This window comes from Triplophysa rosa, linkage group LG20, assembly GCF_024868665.1.
Source record: "Triplophysa rosa linkage group LG20, Trosa_1v2, whole genome shotgun sequence".
In the NCBI taxonomy this organism is placed as follows: domain Eukaryota; kingdom Metazoa; phylum Chordata; class Actinopteri; order Cypriniformes; family Nemacheilidae; genus Triplophysa; species Triplophysa rosa.
The window spans coordinates 14,912,818-14,936,315 of record NC_079909.1 but is presented as its reverse complement, the minus strand read 5'-3'; the positions used below and the strand labels follow the sequence as shown (position 1 = coordinate 14,936,315).

The 23,498-nt window shown below is 40.6% G+C and overlaps 2 protein-coding genes across 3 annotated transcripts in view; one reads left to right on the top strand and one right to left on the bottom strand.

Moving 5' to 3' along the window:
* Positions 1–3,645: 3,645 nt before the first annotated feature.
* Positions 3,646–6,285, bottom strand: LOC130571370 (uncharacterized). The gene is made up of 3 exons (XM_057362288.1): positions 6,192–6,285; positions 6,064–6,113; positions 3,646–5,993 (listed from the first exon to the last, which is right to left on the bottom strand). Exons 1-3 carry the CDS (start codon positions 6,218–6,220, stop codon positions 3,943–3,945), a joined length of 2,130 nt encoding a protein of 709 aa, XP_057218271.1. The 5' UTR covers positions 6,221–6,285; the 3' UTR covers positions 3,646–3,942.
* Positions 6,286–18,598: 12,313 nt separating this feature from the next.
* arhgef10la (Rho guanine nucleotide exchange factor (GEF) 10-like a) overlaps positions 18,599–23,498 on the top strand; it is a 120,897-nt gene continuing 115,997 nt past the window's right edge. The window contains exons 1-3 of one of the 2 annotated variants that reach the window (XM_057361671.1): positions 18,599–18,939; positions 22,751–23,008; positions 23,340–23,355. In XM_057361671.1, coding sequence (XP_057217654.1) covers positions 22,756–23,008; positions 23,340–23,355 — 269 coding nt within the window. In that variant the 5' untranslated portion in view covers positions 18,599–18,939; positions 22,751–22,755. The remainder of the gene's footprint in view (positions 18,940–22,750; positions 23,009–23,339; positions 23,356–23,498) is intronic. The other variant, XM_057361672.1, reaches the window with a different exon arrangement.

Sequence of the window (23,498 nt, the reverse complement as noted above, 5' to 3'; positions counted from 1 at the left end):
TCAACAACAGACAACAGAGGAACAACCAGGGAAAAGTAGTAATGGCATATTTAACTTTATTCCTCTGTTGTCAGACATCGACCACAAAACAAGACCAACCAGACCAGACCCACACAGTCCCAACAAATGAAACGCCCCGAACCACAACCAACAAGCCCCCCCCACTCCCTACAACACCCACCCAGCTACCTCCAATCAAAGTCACTGAGTACAGCCGTAACTTCAAACTGCTGTCATGTGATGTAAGTTTAGCATTAAATACCAAGTATTGTAAATTTAGCATTTATGTGACAGGTAGTCCGTCTTGCTCTCGGTTGGGGATGGAATTGTCTGAGCTGGGCCGGCCAGATGGTCGCCTTTTCCTTGGGTGGTGAAGGAACCCAAAACTCTAATCGAGAAAAAAAACCTCAGGAGAACCCAGGCCCAACCAGGGGATTCCAGTTACCCTCTGGCAAAAGCTGCTGCCTCTGCACAAGCTCCAGAGAGCTTGCACAACAAGGCTAAATAAAACAAATAATCTAATAGCATTTGAAATTTTGTGGTGAAGACGTGTCAGGTGACCTCGTCCTTCTTTATCCAGCTCTATCATCTCAGCTCTTGTCAGGTCGCCGCTTCCCATTCTCTGCTCTACCATCAAGGTCAGGCCATATTAGGCCTATACAACAAATATAACAGTTTTCACTGTACAAACCATAGAGGTCAAACACTGAGGCCACCAGTGTCTCTGTTAAAACTTGCTTGGCCATAATCAATCATTGGACCTTTGGCATGAAAGTACAACGAGGTTCCGGGCTGTGAAACCTTTTTTATGTATTTTAGTGTTGTATTTTCTATCTTATATGGCCAAGGACTAATTTTCTTCACTGCTAATGTTAAAATCTATTGAGAATATTTTTTAATTTTTTAAATGATTATATTAAAAGTAACCATATTTTTTGGAGGTTGATTACTGCGTTGTTACCCATATCACGGTTACATTTTTTTATAAACCTTTAATTCCCCAACAGTAGCTTGCCAAACATTTAAAGGGACAGTTCATCCAAAAAAAATAATTCTGTCATTGTGTTCACACAGCCTCGAGTTGTTCCAAATCTTTAGAAATTTCTTTGCTCTGATGAACACAGAGAAATATATTTGGAAGAATGCTTGTAACCATTGACTACCGTAGGAAAAATACAACGGTACAAGTTACCCAGAACTGTTTGCTTTCCTACTTTCTTCAAAATATCTTCTTTTGTGATCAACAGAATAAAAATTTACGAAGCACTTTTCCCCACTACGGTAGTCAATGGTAGCCAAGAACTGTTTGGTTGCGAGCATTCTTCCAAATATCTTTCTGTATTCATCAGAACAAAGACATTTCTAAAGATTTGGAACAACTTGAGTGGGAGTAATGAAGTTTACTCTGAAATTTTCATCTTTGGGTGAAATGTTCTTTTAAACAAAGTTGAAATAAGTCTTACGGCTTGTTCAGACTGCCAGGGACTGTGTTGTTAGTCTCTTGCTACGAGCGTTAAGCTGTTTGCCAATTACAGCCTTTATTAAGGGCGTTTTCAGATTCAGGGTCTGAACTCTAGTGCGATTGTTCCTAGTGCCTCCCGCAGCATTGGTCTGGTTTCACACTCAACTTGATTCTATCGAACCCTGGTGCATTTGCATTTATCTTACGTCATCACAAACGTGCATGGCGCATGATAGAAAACAGAACAGGTTATTATTTAGTTTTTTAATAATTTGGTGCTTTCATGCACAGTACAGTAAACGGCAAAATGTGGGTTTAATGTATGTATGTTGCATGCAGACGGCTTTCTGCTGATGCAGAGAGACTATTTAAAGGAAACATCGTATTACCATTCATTTGCCATTCTGACTGCACTCGCATCACGTGAATGTAATGTAGGCTCACTCTTGCTTGAATCCAATGCAAGTCATTAACGCTATCATCTCTTACATGTGGTTTATTGAAGTAAATACATCATAATCGGCTAGAATGCATGCACATGCTACTTTACTTCCTGAACAAGTGCAAACCCGGGTCCGTGTTGCTTTCATATTCATGCGAAAAGTGCCACAGTTCGAAGTGCAACTGAACTCAGACAACCTCCCTCAGGTAGTCCTGGGTTTGGTACCTCCGAGTTCACTTGACACTTTTCATGCGAACATTGCCGTTTCAAACTAGAGCACACATTTAAGATAAAGGAGAGAGAAGCACAGGTCAAATATAACAGACTATAAATTCCTATATGCAATATTTATTAATTAAAACTTTAAAATTCTAAAGCAGCCCCCCCGGCCAGGCAAATAGTGCAAAAAACAGTATGCAAACGGTGGCGAGGAACCCAAAACTCTAATCGAGAAAAAAAACCTCAGGAGAACCCAGGCCCAACCAGGGGATTCCAGTTCCCCTCTGGCAAAAGCTGCTGCCTCTGCACAAGCTCCTGAGAGCTTGCACAACAAGGCTAAATAAAACAAATAAACTTACTAATAAGGTAAATTATAGTTTAAGATTATCATTAATAATCTAATAGCATTTGAAATTTTGTGGTGAAGACGTGTCAGGTGACCACGTCCTTCTTTATCCAGCTCTATCATCTCAGCTCATGTCAAGTCACCGCTTCCCATTCTCCGCGCTACCATCAGGTCAGGCCATATTAGGCCTATACAACAAATATAACAGTTTTCACTGTACAAACCATAGAGTGCAAACACTGAGGCCACCAGTGTCTCTGTTAAAACTTGCTTGGCCATAATCAATCAATAAACTTCAAGTGTGAAAACCACCAAAAGTTATTGGTAAAAAAACTAAGAAACAGCTACAGTATACAAGGAATTTTTTTTCTCATTTTAAACCCACTTTACATCTGTGTCTGATGTCTTCATTTATCAATTTTCCTGATTTTCTCTCGTTCATTATTCTGTGCAACAAACAGTCACATCAAGATGCCCTAAAACAGAGGTTGGCTAAAAATGCAATAGAAAAAATACCATATTCAAATACAGCAAAGCTTAGACACTTATTTAGGCATTTACATTTTTTCAAAAGCAGGAATTATGATGTCACTTGCGAACATTTTGCAGTTTACACAGCACCTGGCATTATGCAGCGCTAAGTAAGTAACACAATGCTAAAATCAAAAGTTTCACCCTTGAAAAGAAACTTATTTAACTTGGATAAAACTATGCAAACATACTGTTCCACTAGAAAGTAGACTAAATAACACCACTGGGTGAATCAATCTTTTAGAACCACCACTAGTATAAAATGCTGTGACCAATCCAAGCCAATTTGTATAAATAACATACCCAAGTTAAACCAGATATCTCTGAAAGACTGTCTTTAATTAGGCGGAGAAAAAAAAGAGACTTAGACCAGTTTAAAAATCTGCACAAAAAGAGTTTAATAAAGCCACACAAGTCGACATTTCCATTTGCCAAAAATGTTTTAATTCACTTCACTTCTTGCACAACCCTGAATTTGTGCAGAGATGAATGTTGTCTTTCAGCAGGCATAGGGAAGTTTTCAGTGTTGCAAGAATCAATCTGATGATGCACCTGTGCTGGATATGCATACCCAGACTGCAATAAAGTGGATGCAGAAGCAAGCAGATCACTGGGTTTTTGCCATAGATTGGGAACCAAATCCAGATTGAGAATGGGAACTTGACTGCTCTGGCATTGAAGCACTGTATCCAGTCAGCGCTGACAGAGATGCAGACTCATTACTTGACTGTGCCTGGTATCTTGACTGCATTGGCTTCGCTGCGGAAAAGAAACCGGGCTGTGCTTCAGGTTGGTGGCTGGGGAGATTGAGGCAGGTAGCTAGGACGTTCAATTCTAATTGGGGGGCATGTAGTTTGGTTGCACTGGTTTAACCAACAAAGGCTGGTACGCATCTTGGTCTGGTTTTGCTAGAGCATGGTGGTTAGATGCCCCTGTTGAGGCCTAGTCAGTGCGCAGTAATGTAGAAGCACACCTTGGCTGTCCAGGCCTAACAAATGGCAGAGAGCTTGGTTGTTCCTGCTGGGCTGAAAGCTCGTAGTTAGATTGTGAGGGCTTTGGCATGAAACCAGATTGCAATGAACTGGCAGAGACCTGGTGGCTGGGTGACAAGGCAGACCCATAACTGGACGGCCCAGGTTTGACTAGAGCCTGGTATCTGGATTGCACTGCTGGTTGTGAACTAGGTGGAGAGCTGAGCCTGGATGGATGCGGATATCTGGACTGTCCTGAATGCAATCCATACTGGTCAAAACCAGACTGTGAAACAACCTCGTAGCATGAATACAGCTTGGTGCCAATCTGAAAAAGTTCTCCACCTTGAGGCTGCACATTTTCTTCGGCAGGTTGCTGGACAACAGGCTTGGCTATTGATGGATACCTGCCTAGTGCTGGTTTCTGACCAGTTGGTTGGGATACAGACTCGAAAGCAGCTTGTGCAGGTTGCTGGCTGCTGGACTGTACCACTGAAGAATAGCTAGAAGGGGCTAATTGCTGGCTGTCTGTCTGGGCCATTGCAAGGGAGCTTGCTTGTGCCACTTGAAAGCTGCTGGATGGAACCACTGATGGATAGCTAGCTTTTGCTGGTCGCTGGCTGCTGGAATGTGCCACTGAAAGATGGCCAGCTTGGGCTGGTTGTTGGCTGCTGGACTGAACCACTGATAAGGAGCTAGCTTGTGCTAATTGCTGGCTGCTGGATTGGTTAACTGACTGGTAGCTTGTCTGTTGTAACTGTTGGCTACTGGATTGTTCAGCAGACTCATGGCTGGCCTCTACTGGTTGCACATCAGTGCGTTGTGCTGTATGATGGCTACTAGACTGAGCCACTGACTGGTAAAGGCCCTGTACTGGTTGTTGTCCACTAACCTGAGAAACAGATTGGTAGCTTATATATGGTATCTGCTGGCTATTGGATTGGGCAGCAGAGTGGTGGCCAATGTGCTGGGCTTCAGACAGGCCACTGGTTTGTACAACTGACTGGTAACTAGCCTGCAATGGTTGCTGGCCACTGACCTCACTCACAGACTGGTAGCTGGCTTGTACTGCTGGTGCACCACTAGCTTGTGAGGATTGTTGGCTGCTAACCTCAGCAACAGACTGGTAACTGGACTGGCCAAGTTGTTCACTAGGAGCTTGAGCAAAGGCTTGGAGATTGAGTGATACAGGATTAACTACAGATTCACTGTTAGGCATTCCCGGTTTGAAAAACCCTACACTTTCATTCTGGACAGGCCTGGTACATGGGAAAAGCCTTGAAACAATTTGGGAAACTTCAAACCTATGGGGCTTTACAAGACCACCAGCTTGAGCAACAGATTGGTATCCAGCCTGTGGCAGTTGCTGGGCACTTGCCTGGACAGACTGGTAGCTGGCTTGTGCAGTTTGCTGGCCGATGGGTTTGGCCACAGATTGAAAACTGACCCGTGAAAGAACTGGGCTGTTGGGCTGAGAACTCGTCAGCACTGACTGCTGATTACTGGGTTGAACAATGGTTCCAGAGACCACATGGACAGGTTGTTGGCTACTGGGCTGGGAGTGAGACTGCTGGTTGTCAGACAGGGTCAAGGACTGGTAACTAGCCTGTGTTAGCTGCTGGCTGCTGGCCTGGGTCATGGCTTCAGAACTAGCCTGAGCAATTTGTTGTCTGTTGGGTTGGGGGGCAACCAGTGAGAGCTGCTGCACAATGGGCAGAACTATTTGGCTGCTGGACTGGGTCATGGACTGTCCACTCACCGGTACTACTTGCTGCACAACGGGACTCCCCATAACAAGAAGCATTGGTTTAAGAACAGATTCACTGCTCCGATTAGATCCACTTGTAATCAGTGTTCCTGAAGAATTAGTCGGAGTGTTTCGGTTTATGGCATTGGAAGCAACATTCTTAGCACCATACCAGCTGTTGAAAATCTGTCGTTTGACATCATCCTGCATTAGAGGACCAGCATCCAAAGCAATTCCAGAAGAACCTCCATTGCTATCAGAGTTGTAACACGAAACTATAAAACAAAGTGTGTCAGTTAAAAAGGTCTGTAAACTTAACTGCATAATTTGGCTGGCTACACTTACCACTCCACATAAAACCATGAACACCAGAAAGGAGGATCACCAAAGAGAACCTGCAAAACAAACAGATTCATTTGAGCTTGGATGTGGAAATATCTAACAAATGCTAAAAAGGACAAAAAGAAAACCACCTTAATATTCTTAAAGTTAATACACCCATACTGAACCAAAAGTGCAACAACCCCCACTCAGCACTTCTACTACAATCCCATAAGATACGTGTGCCCCAACTTGTTTCAGAATGACTAAACTGATGTTTTTAAAATACCTGCAATTACCACTCACTAATGGTTCTGAACAATCAGTTGTCACAGAAACCAACAAAAGACAATTATATGATTCAGGTGTCACCACTCAGGTAGAACGTCAACCCCTAGTTGGGTGGGTGTGCAAATGTTTTATTTAAAAAAAACGGTTAAGTATTTATTTAATAGTGTAATGCAGAAGTTCAAGTTTCTAGCACTTTCTAGTCTGAATTTATCTATGCTTGATTCAAGTTGTTAAAGTTAGTAATTAGTGAAGTTGGGCTAGTCAAGACATAGTCAGGACAACTTTTGAGAAAAAATTAAAACAACTTTCAAAATTCACCTTATTATCCAAAATGTCTTTCTTTGTACCTTTCCACACTGCCATCACAATCATAAATAAACGTAAGGGTGAAAATTAACTATGCTTTGGGAACGAGTGTTAACAGTGACATACAACACGTCATTGAGGGTTTGTAAAAACTGCATCCATAATAGCGGTTCACTATATTGTCATTGAAAAATACACTTTTATATATTTCTACAAATATTCATTGGTCCTCATGAAAGATAATCCTGATTTTATTATGTTAAATGTTATCTATTGACTAAAAGTGTAGTATAAGAAAACATGGCTAAACTTAAAGGCGCAGTTATTGAAAATCAGCAGAGTCATTTGCTCACCCATCCCTTTCGAAGTACGACGGTGGCTGCAACAGTAAAAACAGATGTCGTCTACTGAGACAGCAGATAGCAGTGATACAAGCAACAATGTTTCTTTACAAAGGTAAGGCAATATATTAACGTAATTAATCATTTAACATGTATTCTATTGCGAAAGTTACTGTTACAATTCTATAATTAGATATATTTCTTGCGTGCTATCTAGTACACGCTGAGAGTAGTGAAGTAACTAAAGTTAGCTAATCGTAAATAGCAACGCTGTTCAAAGCGTTTGATCTGACAGCGACATAGGCAGATAGGTGTAAGTTAGTAGACGTTTGTCTCCCCCTTTGTAAAGTCAGGAACAACCGAAGTACGTACCGCAGGGACGGAAAAAACATTATTATTCTGAGGTTATATCAGAATCAGAATCAGAAGAGCTTTATTGCCAAGTGTGCTTGCACACACAAGGAATTTTCTTTGGTGTTGGAAGCTTCTAGTACAGACATTCAACACAATGACAATACAATATAATAAGATTTACAGTCTAAAAGATTCTAAAATATGCATATATATATAAAAAAGACTATTTCACAGAAAATGGGGGATAATAACATATAAGAAACATTGTACAGGGTAGTATATAGTAGAATATACAGTACATATTAACAGATTGTATGTACACTTGTGCAAATGGATAATGTAGTAAGTAGAGGTAGTGTTATATACATGTATAAATATAAAATGTAGATATAATAAGGCACTATAGTGCACACTATAGGAGTAGTGGAAGTGGAATATTGCTCTTAAGGAGCAGTTATCCGTTTAGGAGGGAGATTGCCTGGGGGAAGAAGCTGCTTCTGTGTCTGGAAGTCTTGGTGTTTGGTGCTCTAAAGCACCGGCCAGAGGGCAACGGTTCAAAAAGTTTGTTTGCTGGGTGTGTGGAGTCAATGATGATTTTTCTAGCCCTGTTTTTCACTGTGGAATCGTACAGGTCCTGAAGTGTGGGCAGAGGAGCACCAATAATCTTCTCAGCACTACGAACTGTCCGTTGTAGTCTTCGTAGGTCTGATTTGGTGGCCGAGCCATACCAAACAGTAATTGAAGTGCACAGAACAGATTCGATGACCACTGAGTAGAACTGGGTCAGTAGCTCCTGTGGTAGGTTGAACTTCCTCAATTGACGGAGGAAGTATAACCTCTGCTGGGCCTTCTTTACAATGGAGTCTATGTGGGACTCCCACTTCAGGTCCTGAGAGATGGTGGAGCCCAGGAACCTGAATGACTCCACAGTATCCACAGTGCTGTCCAGGATGGTGAGGGGAGGAAGTGATGGAGGGTTCCTTCTGAAATCCACTATCATCTCCACTGTCTTGAATGCATTCAGCTCTAGGTTGTTTTGACTACACCAGGCAGCCAGCTGAGCAACCTCCTTTCTGTAGGCAGATTCATCACCGTCTTGAATAAGGCCAATGACTGTGGTGTCATCTGCAAACTTCAGGAGTTTGACAGAAGGGTCTGTAGAGGTGCATTCGTTTGTGTAGAGTGAATATAGCAGTGGAGAAAGAACACATCCTTGAGGAGCTCCGGTGCTGATGGTACATGTGCTGGATTTAAATTTTCCCAACCTCACTAGCTGCTGCCTGTTCGACAGGAAGTTAATAATCCACTGACAGGTAGAGGTTGGCACAGAGAGCTGGGTAAGCTTGGGCAGAAGGAGGTCTGGGATTATGGTGTTGAAGGCCGAGCTGAAGTCTACAAACAGGATCCTGACGTAAGTCCCTGGTCTGTCTAGGTGTTGTAGGATGTAATGCAGTCCCATATGTCCTATATGGCCATTTGTATAAAATGCTAACGTTACCGTTTCAACAAAACAGTTGTTTGGTAAACATTGAAAAAGTGGAAACATTGAAAATGTTGAATTATCTTACCAGTCTAGCAGAAAACAGGCAACTTCGGCGTCACCTTGAAAACATTTGTCTTTCAACAGTGCCTTCCATCTGGTAATAGATACACCGATGTTTATCCTGGATTTCTGCCTCCTTTTGTCTCTAATTCGTCTGGCAGCATCACGTTTGCGCTTCTTTGACGACGGAGATTCACGCTCTGTCGGCTCTTGTGCACAATACGCATGGTCCTCCATTTTATCAAAACTTCTAACTTCTAACTGTCTAACTAAGACAGAACAATCAATTGCTTCAGCTAGACGACGACTACTCCTCCTTCTCTCCGTACTGCGACTTACTACTTTGTGCGTCTTCAACCCAGTGATGACGCAAGCTGCGTCTAAAAGAACACACGAAGAAGACCAACATATACGAAACGCGCTCTGTAGAGCTGTTTGTCCGTTAGAGCTTACTGTACAAAACATGGCTGCGCAACATAACAAATTCCATGTAGATAGGCCCGCTCCCTATGTACATACAACTGGTTTATTCTAAGGTAATAAAAACATAACTTTTCATTCCGTAAGGTTTTTATACACATCTAAAGACACAGTTTTGTATGTTATATTGCATTTCTGTTAATAGATCACACAAAACATCCCGCATTGTACCTTTAAACTGTAATTTCATTGCTGCCTCAGATTTAAATTATATTGGCTTTACAAATCATTTAAACTTGCCACTTTTATATTAAATGTTTTAAAATTACTCATCAAATAAATTCAACTTATTTGAATAAGCTACAGCAGCTCACCACTGGTCAAAATTTTAAATGATAAGTGAAAACTTTTCGTAAAGCCAATATGATTGTAAAAATATAAGGCAGCAAAACATTATACAGTGTACAGCAAAACCATATGGTGAACAGTTTTATCATATACATTTGCACAGATACACTTTGAAAAAATGATTGAAATTATTTGTATAGCAATGATCAGTTACTAGACCATCTTCATCATGACACAAAAAGACCGTCTTACTGTATCAACAGAACCGCGACTTATACAATGCGAGCTTATTTACATTGGAGTTGTTATGAATTTTTTTGCATGCTAAAATATTCACTTTCTGGAGTGCAACTACACAATGCACCGGAAAATGTACTATTAGGCCTATACAACAAATATAACAGTTTTCACTGTACAAACCATAGAGTGCAAACACTGAGGCCACTGAGGCAAACACTCTGTTAAAACTTGCTTGGCCATAATCTATCATTGCTGGACCTTTAGCATGAAAGTACAATGAGGTTCCGGGCTGTGAAACCTTTTTTATGTATTTTATTATATTATTTTCTATCTTATATGGCCAAGAACTAATTTTCTTCACAGCTAATTTTAAGTTCTATTGAGAATGATTTTTTATTTTTTAAATGATTATATTAAAAGTAACCATATTTTTTTGAGGTTGATTACTGCGTTGGTACCCATATCACGGTTACATTTTTTTTATAAACCTTTAATTCCCCAACAGTAGCTTGCCAAACATTTAAAGTGACAGTTCACCCAAAAATTTTAATTCTGTCATTGTGTTCACACACCCTCGAGTTGTTCCAAATCTTTAGAAATTTCTTTGCTCTGATGAACACAGAGAAAGATATTTGGAAGAATGCTTGTAACCATTGACTACTGTAGGAAAAATACAACGGTACAAGTGACCCAGAACTGTTTGCTTTCCTACTTTCTTCAAAATATCTTCTTTTGTGTTCAACAGAACAAAAATTTACGAAACAATTTTTCCCACTATGGTAGTCAATGGTAGCCAAGAACTGTTTGGTTGCTAGCATTCTTCCAAATATCTTTGTGTTCATCAAAACAAAGACGTTTCTAAAGATTTGTAACAACTTAAATGGGAGTAATGAAGTTTACTCTGAAATTTTCATTTTTGGGTGAAATGTTCTTTTAAACAAAGTTGAAACAAGTCTTACGGCTTGTTCAGACTGCCAGGGACTGTGTTGTTAGTCTCTTGCTACGAGCGTTAAGCTGTTTGCCAATTACAGCCTTTATCAAGGGCGTTTTCAGATTCAGGGTCTGAACTCTAGTGCGATTGTTCCTAGTGCCTCCCGCAGCATTGGTTTGGTTTCACACTCAACTTGATTCTATCGAACCCTGGTGCATTTGCATTTATCTTACGTCATCACAAACGTGCATGGCGCATGATAGAAAACAGAACAGGTTATTATTTAGTTTTTTAATAATTTGGTGCTTTCATGCACAGTACAGTAAACGGCAAAATGTGGGTTTAATGTATGTATGTTGCATGCAGACGGCTTTCTGCTGATGCAGAGAGACTATTTAAAGGAAACATCGTATTACCATTCATTTGCCATTCTGACTGCACTCGCATCACGTGAATGTAATGTAGGCTCACTCTTGCTTGAATCCAATGCAAGTCATTAACGCTATCATCTCTTACATGTGGTTTATTGAAGTAAATACATCATAATCGGCTAGAATGCATGCACATGCTACTTTACTTCCTGAACAAGTGCAAACCCGGGTCCGTGTTGCTTTCATATTCAAGCGAAAAGTGCCACAGTTCGAAGTGCAACTGAACTCAGACAACCTCCCTCAGGTAGTCCTGGGTTTGGTACCTCCGTGCACACCAGAGTTCACTTGACACTTTTCATGCGAACATTGCCGTTTCAAACTAAACTTCGAGTGTGAAAGTCACCAAAGTTTATTGGTAAAAAACTAAGAAACAGCTACAGCATACAAGGAAATATATATTTTTTACATCTTGTATACTCATTTAAACCCACCCAACATGTTTGATGTCTTCATTTAAATCTTTATATATTTATATCTTTACTAATTTCCTCTTGTTCATAATTCCGTGCAACAAACAGTCACATCAAGATGCCCTAAAACAGAGGTTGGCTAAAAATGCAATAGAAAAGATACCTTATTGAAGTACAGCAAAGCTTAGACACTTATTTAAGCATTTACATTTTTTCAAAGTCAGGAATTATGATGTCATTTGCAAACATTTTGCAGTTTACAAAGCACCTGGCATTATGCAGCTCTAAGCAAGTAACACAATGCTAAAATCAAAAGTTTTACCGTTGAAAAAAAACTTCTTTAACTCAGATAAAACTAGACAAACATACTGTATATACAACTATACAAACATACACCACTAGAAAGTAGGCTAAATAACACCACTGGCTGTCTCAATTCTTTAGAACCACCACTAGTACAAAATGCTGTGACCAATCCAAGCCAATTTATATAAATAACATATCCAAGTTAAACCAGATATCTCTGACTGTCTTTAATTAGGCTGAGAAAAAAAGAGACTTAAACCAGTTTAAAAATCTGCAGAAAAAGAGTTTAATAAAGCCACACAAGTCAACATTTCCATTTGCCAAAAATGTTTTAATTATGGTTCCAAAAATCAGAAGTTTAAAATGTCAAGTAAACAATCATTACTTCACTTCTTGCACAACCCTGAATTTGTGCAGAGATGAATGTTGTCTTTCAGCAGGCATAGGGAAGTTTTCAGTGTTGCGAGCATCAGTCTGATGATGCACCTGTGCTGGGTATGCATACCCAGACTGCAATAAAGTGAATGCAGAAGCAAGCAGATCACTGGGTTTTTGCCATAGATTGGGAACCAAATCCAGATTGAGAATGGGAACTTGACTGCTCTGGCATTGAAGCACTGTATCCAGTCAGCGCTGACAGAGATGCAGACTCATTACTTGACTGTGCCTGGTACCTCGACTGCACTGGCTTCGCTGCGGAAAAGAAACCGGGCTGTGCTTCAGGTTGGTGGCTGGGGAGATTGAGGCAGGTAGCTAGGACGTTCAATTCTAATTGGGGGGCATGTAGTTTGGTTGCACTGGTTTAACCAACAAAGGCTGGTACGAATCTTGGTCTGGTTTTGCTAGAGCATGGTGGTTAAGGGCTCAGCATAGTCCAGGTGAATTCCACTTTCGTTCTGCGTTTTGGGGTAAAACGAAGCTCGAAAACGTTGACCCCCTTTGTTTCTGGAGGCGGGGTTTACATGACGTATGCAAATAACCTCTGCGCACGTGGCCACACAAACAACACACCCACCTATTACGTAATGGCCATGGACCAATGGTGGCTCGAGGGTGTTTACCGGCCAACACGAACTTTCCCGGAGAGTTCTGTTTGGTTTGCTGCGGCCAACTAGTGAAACGAATTGTCGTTTGGACCAGATTTTGTTCGAAAACAGGTCACAGACGGTCGTTTTTCAATTTCGAATGTAGCATGCTGAGCCCTTAAGATGACTCTGTTGAGGCCTGGTCAGTGCGCAGTAATGTAGAAGCATAACTTGGCTGTCCAGGCCTAACAAATGGCAGAGAGCTTGGTTGTTCCTGTTGGTCTGAAGGCTCGTAGTTAGATTGTGAGGGCTTTGGCATGAAACCAGATTGCAATGAACTGGCAGAGACCTGGTGGCTGGGTCACAATGCAGACCCATAACTGGACGGCACAGTTTTGACTAGAGCCTGGTAGCTGGATTGCGCTGCTGGTTGTGAACTAGGTGGAGAGCTGAGCCTGGATGGATGCAGATATCTGGACTGTCCTGAATGCGATCCATGCTGGTCAAAACCAGACTGTGAAACAACCTCATAGCATGAATACAGCTTGGTGCCAATCTGAAAAAGTTCTCCACCATGAGGCTGCACATTTTCTTCGGCAGGTTGCTGGGCAACAGGCTTTGCTATTGATGGATACCTGCCTAGTGCTGGTTTCTGACCAGTTGGTTGGGATACAGACTCAAAAGCAGCTTGTGCAGGTTGCTGGCTGCTGGACTGTACCACTGAAGAATAGCTAGAAGGGTTGCTGGCTGTCTGGCTGGGCCATTGCAAGGTAGCTTGCTTGTGCCACTTGAAAGCTGCTGGATGGAACCACTGATGGATAGCTAGCTTTTGCTGGCTGCTGGACTGTACCACTGAAGAATAGCTGGCAAGGGCTGGTTGCTGGCTGCTGGACTGGGCCATTGACAACGCCAACTTCTGCAAACTGTGGGTTGGTGGACTGATCCACTGATGGATAGCTGGCTTGGACTGCTTGCTGGCTGCTGGACTGGGCAACTGAAAGATAGCCAGCTTGGACTGGTTGTTGGCTGCTGGACTGGGCAACTGAAAGATAGCCAGCTTGGACTGGTTGTTGGCTGCTGGACTGGGCAACTGAAAGATAGCCAGCTTGGGCTGGTTGTTGGCTGCTGGACTGATACACTGTCAGATTGCTGGCTTGAGCTGGTTGTTGGCTGCTGGACTGAACCACTGATAAGGAGTTAGCTTGTGCCAACTGCTGGCTGCTGGATTGGTTATCTGACTGGTAGCTTGTCTGTGGTAGCTGTTGGCTACTGGATTGTTCAGCAGACTCATTGCTGGCCTCTACTGGTTGCACATCAGTGCCTTGTGCTGTATGATGGCTACTAGACTGAACCATTGACTGGTAATGTCTACTAGACTGAGCCACTGACTGGTAAAGGCCCTGTACTGGTTGTTGTCCACTAACCTGAGAAACAGATTGGTAGCTTATATATGGTATCTGCTGGCTATTGGATTGAGCAGCAGAGTGGTGGCCAATGTGCTGGGCTTCAGACAGGCCACTGGTTTGAACAACTGACTGGTAACTAGCCTGCAATAGTTGCTGGCTACTGACCTCACAAACAGACTGGTAGCTGGCTTGTACTGCTGGTGCACCACTAGATTGTGAGGATTGTTGGCTGCTAACCTCAGCAACAGACTGGTAACTGGACTGGCCAAGTTGTTCACTAGGAGCTTGAGCAAAGGCTTGGAGATTGAGTGATACAGGATTAACTACAGATTCACTGTTAGGCATTCCCGGTTTGAAAAACCCTACACTTATTCTGGACAGGCCTGGTACATGGGAAAAGCCTTGAAACAATTTGGGAAACTTCAAACCTATGGGGATTTACAAGACCACCAGCTTGAGCAACAGATTGCTATCCAGCCTGTGGCAGTTGCTGGGCACTTGCCTGGACAGACTGGTACCTGGCTTGTGCAAGTTGCTGGCCGATGGGTTGGGCCACAGACTGAAAACTGACCTGTGTAAGTACTGGGTTGTTGGGCTGAGAACTAGCCAGCAGTGACTGTTGACTACTGGGATGAACAATGGTTCCAGAGACCACATGTACAGGTTGTTGTCTACTGGGCTGGGAGTGAGACTGCTGGTTGTCAGACTGGGTCAAGGAAAGGTCACTAGCCTGTGTTAGCTGCTGGCCTGGGTCATGGCTTCAGAGCTAGCTTGAGCACGTTGTTGGCTGTTGGGTTTGGAGGTAACCAGTGAGAGCTGCTGCACAATGGGCTGAACTATTTGGGTGCTGGACTGGGTGCTGGACTGGCCACTTGCAGGTGCTATTTGCTGCACAACAGGACTCCCCACAAGCTGCACTGGTTTAAGAACAGACTCACTGCTCTAATTTGATCCACTTGTCATCTGTGTTCCTGAAGAGCCAGTTTGAATATGTCTGTTGCTTCCAATGCCATAAACATTCTTAGCACCATACCAGCTGTAGAAACTCTGTAGTTTGACATCATCCTGCATTAGAGGACCAGCATCCAAAGCTAATCCAGAAGAACCTCCATTGCTATCAGAGTTGTAACACAAAACTATAAAACAAAGTGTGTCAGTTAAAGGGTCTGTCAACTAAACTGCATAATTTGGCTGGAGACTTACCACTCCACATATAATCATGAACACCAGAAAGGAGGATCATCAAAGATAGAACATCAACCTCTATTTTGGTGGGTCTGCAAATGTTTTATATAAAAAAAGACGATTACGTATTTATTTAATAATGTAATGCAAAATTTCACGTTTCTAGCACTAGTCTGAATTGTTCTATGCTTGATTCAAGTTGTTAAAGTTAGTAGTTAGTGAAGTTAGGCTAGTCAAGTTATAGTCAGGACAACTTTTCTCATCAAAACTCATCTTATTATCAATAATGTCTTTCTTTGTGCCTTTCCACATCACGGCCATCACAGTCATAAAAAACGTAAGGGTGAAAAATAACTATGCTTTGAAAAGAAGTGTTGACACTGACAGACAACACGTCATTGAGTTATTGGGGTTTGTAAAAACTGCATCCATGATAGCGGTTCACTATGTTTTCATTGTAAAATACACTTTTATATATTTCTACAAATATTCATTGGTCCTCATGAAAAATAATCATGGTTTTATTATGTTAAATGTTATCTATTTACTAAAAGTGTAGTATAAGAAAACATGGCTAAACTTAAAGGTGAGGTAACACACGCAGTTCTGCCAATCTCATATTAATCTTGAGTACCTACAGTATATAGAAGTATTGTATACTTCACATTTTTCGAAGAGTATTTAGTTTGATAAAATTAATAAAAGACAGATACAGCTGTACGATTATTTCCGGAAAAATGATGAGCTCCTGAACGCATGCAGGGGGGGTGGAATTTAGAACCCTTAATACTAAAAAACTTTCCGAAACCTGTATGAACCCTGGGGGAGTGAATCGAGCACAATAATACTACATCGAACGTTCAACTCATTTTTTGACAAGCTGATCATGTTAAGCTTGGGAAGCCAGCATGTTTAACAGTGTAAAGAAGTCAGAATGCATGAAACAGCATGATAGCTCCGCTTTAAGCTGTAATTTCATTGCTGCCTCAGATTTCAATTAAATTGGTTTACAAATCATTTAAACTTACTACTTGAATATTAAATGTTTTAAAATTACTCTTCAAAATAACTCCAACTTATTTGAATAAGTTGCAGCAGCTCACCCTGGACCAAATTTTAAATGATAATTGAAAACTATAAGTAAAGCCAAAATGATTGTAAAAATGTAAGGCAGCAAAACATTATACAGTGGACTGCAAAACCATATGGTTAACAGTTTTAACACATACATTTGCACAGATATATGTTTAAATATTGAAATTAATTGCATAGCAATGGTCCGTTACTAGTCCATCATCATGACAGTGTTACTGTATCAACAAAACCGCAACTTATACAGTACGAGCTTTCTTACATTGGAGTTGTTAGAAATTTTTTGCGTGCTAAAATATTCTGTTTTTGGTGAGCTATATCCCTGATAGCACACATACATCTGGTTTACGTCTATTTGACGTCTGCATTTACATCTGCAAGACATCTACAATACATCGTTTGCTCATCTGCAATACGTCTCGGAGATGTCTGCTGTCAGACGTCATATAGACATCTAGAAGATGTCTGTAAGATGTTTATGATTTAGAATGGATGTACAACAGCTCTTTCTAAGATGTTTAGCAGATGTTTTTAAGCAGCAGATCTCCAGATCTTTAGCAGACGTATTACAGACGTTCAGACGTCTCCGAGACGTATTGCAGATGAGCAAACTATGTATTTAAGATGTCTTGCAGATGTAAATGCAGACGTCAAATAGACGTAAACCAGATGGATTGTGCTATCTGGGATGCAACTACACAACGCACCTGAAAATATACAAGTAGGCCTACAACAAATATAACAGTTTTTCACTGGTACAAACCATAGAGTACAGACACTGAGGCCACCAGTGTCTCAGTTAAAACTTGCTTGGCCATAATCAATCATGGGACCTTTAGCATGAAAGTACAACGAGGTTCCGGGCTGTGAAACCTTTTTTTTTGTATTTTAGTATAGTATTTTCTTCATTACATGGCCAAGAACTAATTTTCTTCACTGCTAATGTTAAGTTCTATTGAGAATATGTTTTTATTTTTAAAATGATTATATTAAAAGTAACCATGTTTTTTGGAGGTTGATTACTGCAGTGGTACCCATGTCTGTGATGTTTTGGTTGGCTGTGCTCATGGACAATAGATTGTTGCTTCCCCCTTCAGGTCATTTCTATGTAGTGCAGATGACGGCAGTGATTCATTTTTTTAATTTTCTTGCATAAATGTGTCAGAAATGTTTTATTGATTAATTTTAGAGGTAACAGTTTGCATAACTTTTTATTGAGACATGTTTAGTGCATGAAAAATTAAAATATTTTTAGATTGATGAAAGTTCTGTCTTTATGAATAGAATGGTTCTGCTCTAAAAAGTTTAACAAATAACAGCACTGTTGTTTTATCACAATAACAAAATGAAATAGAGATGGCTCTATCATAATTTGTGTATGCAATGTATTCGTTTAAGGTGGTTTAATAAATCATTTTTAATTTCTAGATATATTCAGAATTCTCTAGGAAAATTGCAAACGTTCACAGTGACACCCATGAAGTCGTCACAATAAAGTGCTAAGATTCCATTGTCCTACTGGCTAAAATAAATATTTTTTTATTATTTGATTGTTTTTTATTTTGTGTTCAACAGTGACTGATGTGGTTTGTGACGAAAACCTGCTATTTAAATTAACAGTATTATTTATAAGTGGATGTTACATGTTATAAATTATACTTCTATAATGTCATGGTGTTCTAAGTTTACATAATATCGACTGGGTTACTGATTCCCCACTTAGCTAATACTTTATTCAACTTCTGGCTTGCTTGGAGATGTTGTAATCTCTTTCCCTCTTTCTGTCTCCCTTCCTCTGCAGCATTATCCTACTCTATTTTTCTTTCAGCTCTCCAAGCCCCGCCTAACCCTGCTTTAACTGGACGCAGAGTCTGCCAGCAGCTCAGCCATTGGTGGTGCTTAAGAGACTTTATACTTATTCAGTACCAACAGCAGGGGAGGGAAGGAGAAAGAGAAAAGAAGGGAGTGACGGAGGCCTGGGTATAGGGAGGGGGGCTCATTCAGTAGGAGAAAGTAGGAGTGGAGCAGTTGGTGCACGGAGCGGGGAACTATTGCTGGCTGTGGGAAAGTAAACAGCACAGAGCATTCGCTGCACTCACAGAGGCCTCACTTCAGCAGCAGCGGAAGGAGCTGGAGATAAATGAAGGATGAGGATGTGCTCTAGAAGACAGCTCATTTCGTAGCAGGAAGTGCATGGGAGGTTGTTGGGATTAAAGTCCCCCTTGGGAGGTGCTGAAGCTTTCCTGTGGAAGTACTACTGAGGAGAAAAAGGTGAGTTGTGCTGTCGGTCTATTAATCTCACTTTTCTGATACGCAATAACAGTTTGAGTTTGCTTGCCGATCACACAACAAAGGAAGGGGCACCATAAAAAGGGTCTTTTCTATGGAGGGGGGAGCAGGAGGAGAGAAAAAAGAATAGGAGGCTACTCATCGGGAACAGAAGGATCTTACAAATCTCCCCAAATCCTGAAGACACACAGACAATTACCCGATTCTGACCAGTGCAACTTCTGGTGCTGCTGTACAAGCGTCCACTTTAGAGGTCCACTTGGGATGTGGAACCCTAAAAGGAAGCCTAGGATTATATCATATTCCACAGATCCATGACAAGCCCCATGATGTGATGAATGTAATGCAGCCATTTATTCAATATTTCCTAAATAATATCACACACGCTGTGGTACTGAAGTGCCCCTCCCAACTTTGGGACTTTCTAATGTGCATCTTGGACGACTTTGCCGTTCCCCTCTCACCGACTTCCACTTGCCACTCTAGATTTAGTAGTTTTTCTGCCTCTCTCCCTTGCTCTCAATGAACTTTCAGTGTCATTAAGAGTCCATGCATGTCCAAAAGAGAGCCGCGGTACAAATGCACCCTGTTAGTGGTCTCTTTGCCTCCTATTCCAAAGGGACACAGCTGGGGACCAGGCCCTGGGAGATAATATAGTTTTAACAGACGGGTATGGAGTCTCTTGGTGGATACGATACTGGATATTGGGTTTTCCCATCCACAAAGTATTTAGGAAAAGTTCAAAGATGTATAGGCAACACCCTGAGGTGTGTGGCTGACTATGTCACCAAAGTGAGTTAGCAGTGCAAACATTGTGGGTTCAATACCCGTGGAACACACATCTTGCCAAGCATATAAATGTAAAATCTGCAAAAAGTGAAATGTGCAGCCGTGGAAAACATTAAGAGACCATTTAAAAATCAGTTTTTCTGATATTTTTCTACTATTCATAGGTATGTGTTTAGGTTCAATTATATTATTTTGTTTCATTCTGTGAACTACTAACAATCTTTATACCAAATTTCTAATAAAATATCTTGTTTCTATATGCATGTATTTGCATAAAATGAAAAGAAACAGGTCAAAATAACAGAAAAGATGCTGAAATCCCAGACCTCAAATACTGCAAAGAAAACAAATTCATATTCACTTTTAAGCAATACAACATTAATATGTGTACACTGGAACAGCCACAATACATCTAGAAATGCTGAATAAATGAACATTTGGATTGGGATGGTCTCTTATTTATTCCGCGGCTGTGTTTAAAAGTCCTGTCTGAATTCCTCTTTCTGTACATTAATGACATGAGACTAATGAAACATTGTATGCCAGACAAGTGAAAGAGGAAAACACACAGTATGATCATCTGAGACAAAGCTTGCGGTTTATGTGATGTAAAAATAGAACTGAACCGGTTTTTGGTATTGGTTTATTCACAAGCACATACTTTGAAGATTCAAAGAGGTGAATGACCTGTTACACGACTCCCTTTGTTGTTGGCACTATTGTTTTTAAAACACTTTTACCAGGTTGACCATAACATTCTTCACCATTCTTTAGTCTCAATAGCTACACTCTTAAAAATAAAGGTGTTTAAAAGATTCTTCACAGCGATGCCATAGAAGAACCATTTTTGGTCCAACAAAGAACCATTCAGTCAAAGGTTCTTTAAAGAACCATCTCTTTTTGAAGAACCTTTTTCGCCACAAAGAACCTTTTGTGAAACAGAAAGGCTCTTTAGATGTTAAAGGTTCTTTATGGAACCAAAAGGTTCTTCTATTGCATCCAAGAACCTTTTGAAGGACCTTTTTTAAGAGTGTATGTTTTATTTTAAGACAGTAGTTAAAAATCAAAGCGCACTATAGATGACGACAGTGCATATATAAATAATGTATGTGTTTTCTGCAGAAGCAGCTAGTGCTGAGATGGCACATGTTGTTGGTAGGTGTGTTTGTCACAATAGCGGTCATGTAGAGGTGTGCACAGTTGTCCCGCTGTTAAAACAGAAGGGTAAATATATGTTTCTACGGAGCCAGACATTAAATCTGAATGCTCTGAAGTTTGTAAATACATTCTGTGATTTTTGTCTGTGAACTAAACTTGTGGTAAAAACACAGTTTTTTTTTGACATAGTCTAAATTTCTCAATGCACAACCTGGGAACATGCCCCAGTCTAATACCCTGTGGGCAATGATAACATCACCACTTCATGTATGAATCATGCTCGCCATAATTTTCAATAGCTCTGGCATTTTCTTGAGATGGACACATGGGACGCTGATAAAAAGAGGAAAGGGAAGTTTCCTCCTCTGCAAGCTCGTAGCAAATTGGGAGAACTAGGGGTAATTATCACACTTCTAACTCCTGTGAATATTTTGATAAGGTCAGTTTCTGTATACATATCTTATAATCTTTTACATTTTTAAACATTTACACTCGTATTGCGTGCGAAAAAATCCTTTAAAATCCTATTTCTGACCCAACAACAGCGGTACCCATTCACTTCTATTATATGGACACAAAACCAATGCAAGTCAATGGGTACATGCCGTTGTTCGGTTACCAACATTCTTCAAAATATCTTCTTTTGTGTTCTACAGAAGAAAGTAAATCATACAGGTTTGAATGACAATGAAATGAAATGATGACAGTATATTCATATTTGGGTGAGCTATCCCTTTAATAAACTGATTTCACGCCGCCACCATGTTGAAATCGAAAGCGAGGCGCAGGTGGGAAGAAAACCGTAACGACAGATAGACTGCAATGGTTTGGACAACCAATCTGGAGTTATTAAAATGATTTATGATCTTAAATGTGACAATATAAGCATAGAATGCCTGTCACACAAGCTGTTTTACTTGACCACTTAAGCCGTACCATCACATATTAGTGACTGTTAAACTCCCATAAGTGGGTTTCATTCGCGCACACAGCCAGTCCAACGTTGTTTTTAAACGCATCATTTGTTTATTCATGTCACAGACACCCGATGGTAGACCAAACCATTGTAGTCTGTCTGTCCTTCCAGTTTTCTTCCCACCTCTGCCTCGTTTTCGATTTCAACATGGCAGCAAGTGAAATCAGTCTATAGCACAAGGGAAATCAGTTTGGACAGCTTTGTGTTGTACAGTCTGCATCAGTAGCCTACTCTTCAATGTCAAACATCAAGCAATTTGACCTTATGAGCTAATCAGTTCATAGCCTGCATCCTAAAATTGAAGTGTAAGCATGTTTTGGTCTGTGTGCTCAGACATTGCTTTTGAGATTCTTGCATGTTAGGACTTTATAGGCTCAATGGCACCAAATGGATTTTACAGGGCCGTCAGGAATAAATTAAATATTAGACACAGTTACTTGTTTTTTTCTAGCAGCGCTTGGTCCCACCACTTCACACACCAGTGACCTTTCGACTTATGATGTATCAAACAGCTAGGCATTCCTCTGACAAATACAGAAACAATCCTTTGTGGGTTTGTCCCAAGGTCTGACCACAACAGTGCCATTGTGTGTGGTGTCCACTGTCCAAGGAAAAAAGGCTTTGGATGTAGTGGCTTCATAAGAGAGAACACACATGGATATGGTTTTTGAAAGACATGTAGTGGTGTTGTGGATGATTGCTGTACTTATCTTACTGCTTTTAGGACTAAATGAGATGTTTCTGTTATGATGAACAAAGACAAAATTAGACTATTTATTGACCTAAACGTTTGTGTAAAGGTTAAAACACTGCAGTCTACTAAATTAGCTACATTTACATTAAATAACATCAGACTACCCTGTTTTATAGAGCCTATGTCCACGCCTTCATCTCATCAGCAGCTGGAGAAGGATGAGGAAGAGAAGAGTTCAAAATCTGAAGACAGTTATGTGGACACTGGACAACAAAAGGGCAGTACTGCATCTGGAGATAAGATTACAGTCAAATACAATGAGCCTCAAAAACATTCAACTGAACTGGACATGACTTTGGAATACAATGCAGATAAAGTTTTTCAAGACAATGTCACTGGTTCCCCTGCTGGTCAGGAGTACACCAGTAGCTATAGTAAGTTTATTTTTGTCTGCATAAAACTTTTTGACCCCAGAAAAACCAGAGACCATCCAAAAAGTATAGCAAGACCAGTGTTAATGATTCTGCTCAAGTTCTAGCATAACGTTGCAATTCATTTTTATTACAGCATTTAAGTGAAACCAAGCTCTGGTCCATTATGTAATACAGCTCAAGTAAAACTCATTTAACATACCTAGTCAAACCATAAGTGTTCTGTACTCCAAGTCTTTGAACACTAAACAGATTTCGCTACAAAAGTAAACATTACAAAGTTGTCATGCCTGGATTTAATGCCACCTGTATTAACATTTTACTTTCTTTGCAGGTAACCCAAACAAGAGGTAAGCCTAAAATCTAAATCTTTCCATTTTTCCAAAAAAGTTTGTCTGTCAATTTAGTACTTTTAAAACCAATTTAAGTACTGCATCCCCATTTTTCAAAATAGAAACAAAACGCAAAAAAATAATCCATTTGCAAATGATTT

Bases quoted from the DNA above. Each gene is read 5' to 3' on its own strand.
- LOC130571370 (XM_057362288.1), bottom strand. From the start codon at position 6,220: ATGGGTGTATTAACTTTAAGAATATTAAG. The intron at 6,114-6,191 runs GTGGTTTTCTTT...TTTGTTTTGCAG, and splicing joins TTAACTTTAAGAATATTAAG to GTTCTCTTTGGTGATCCTCC. The intron at 5,994-6,063 runs GTAAGTGTAGCC...TTTGTTTTATAG, and splicing joins TCATGGTTTTATGTGGAGTG to TTTCGTGTTACAACTCTGAT.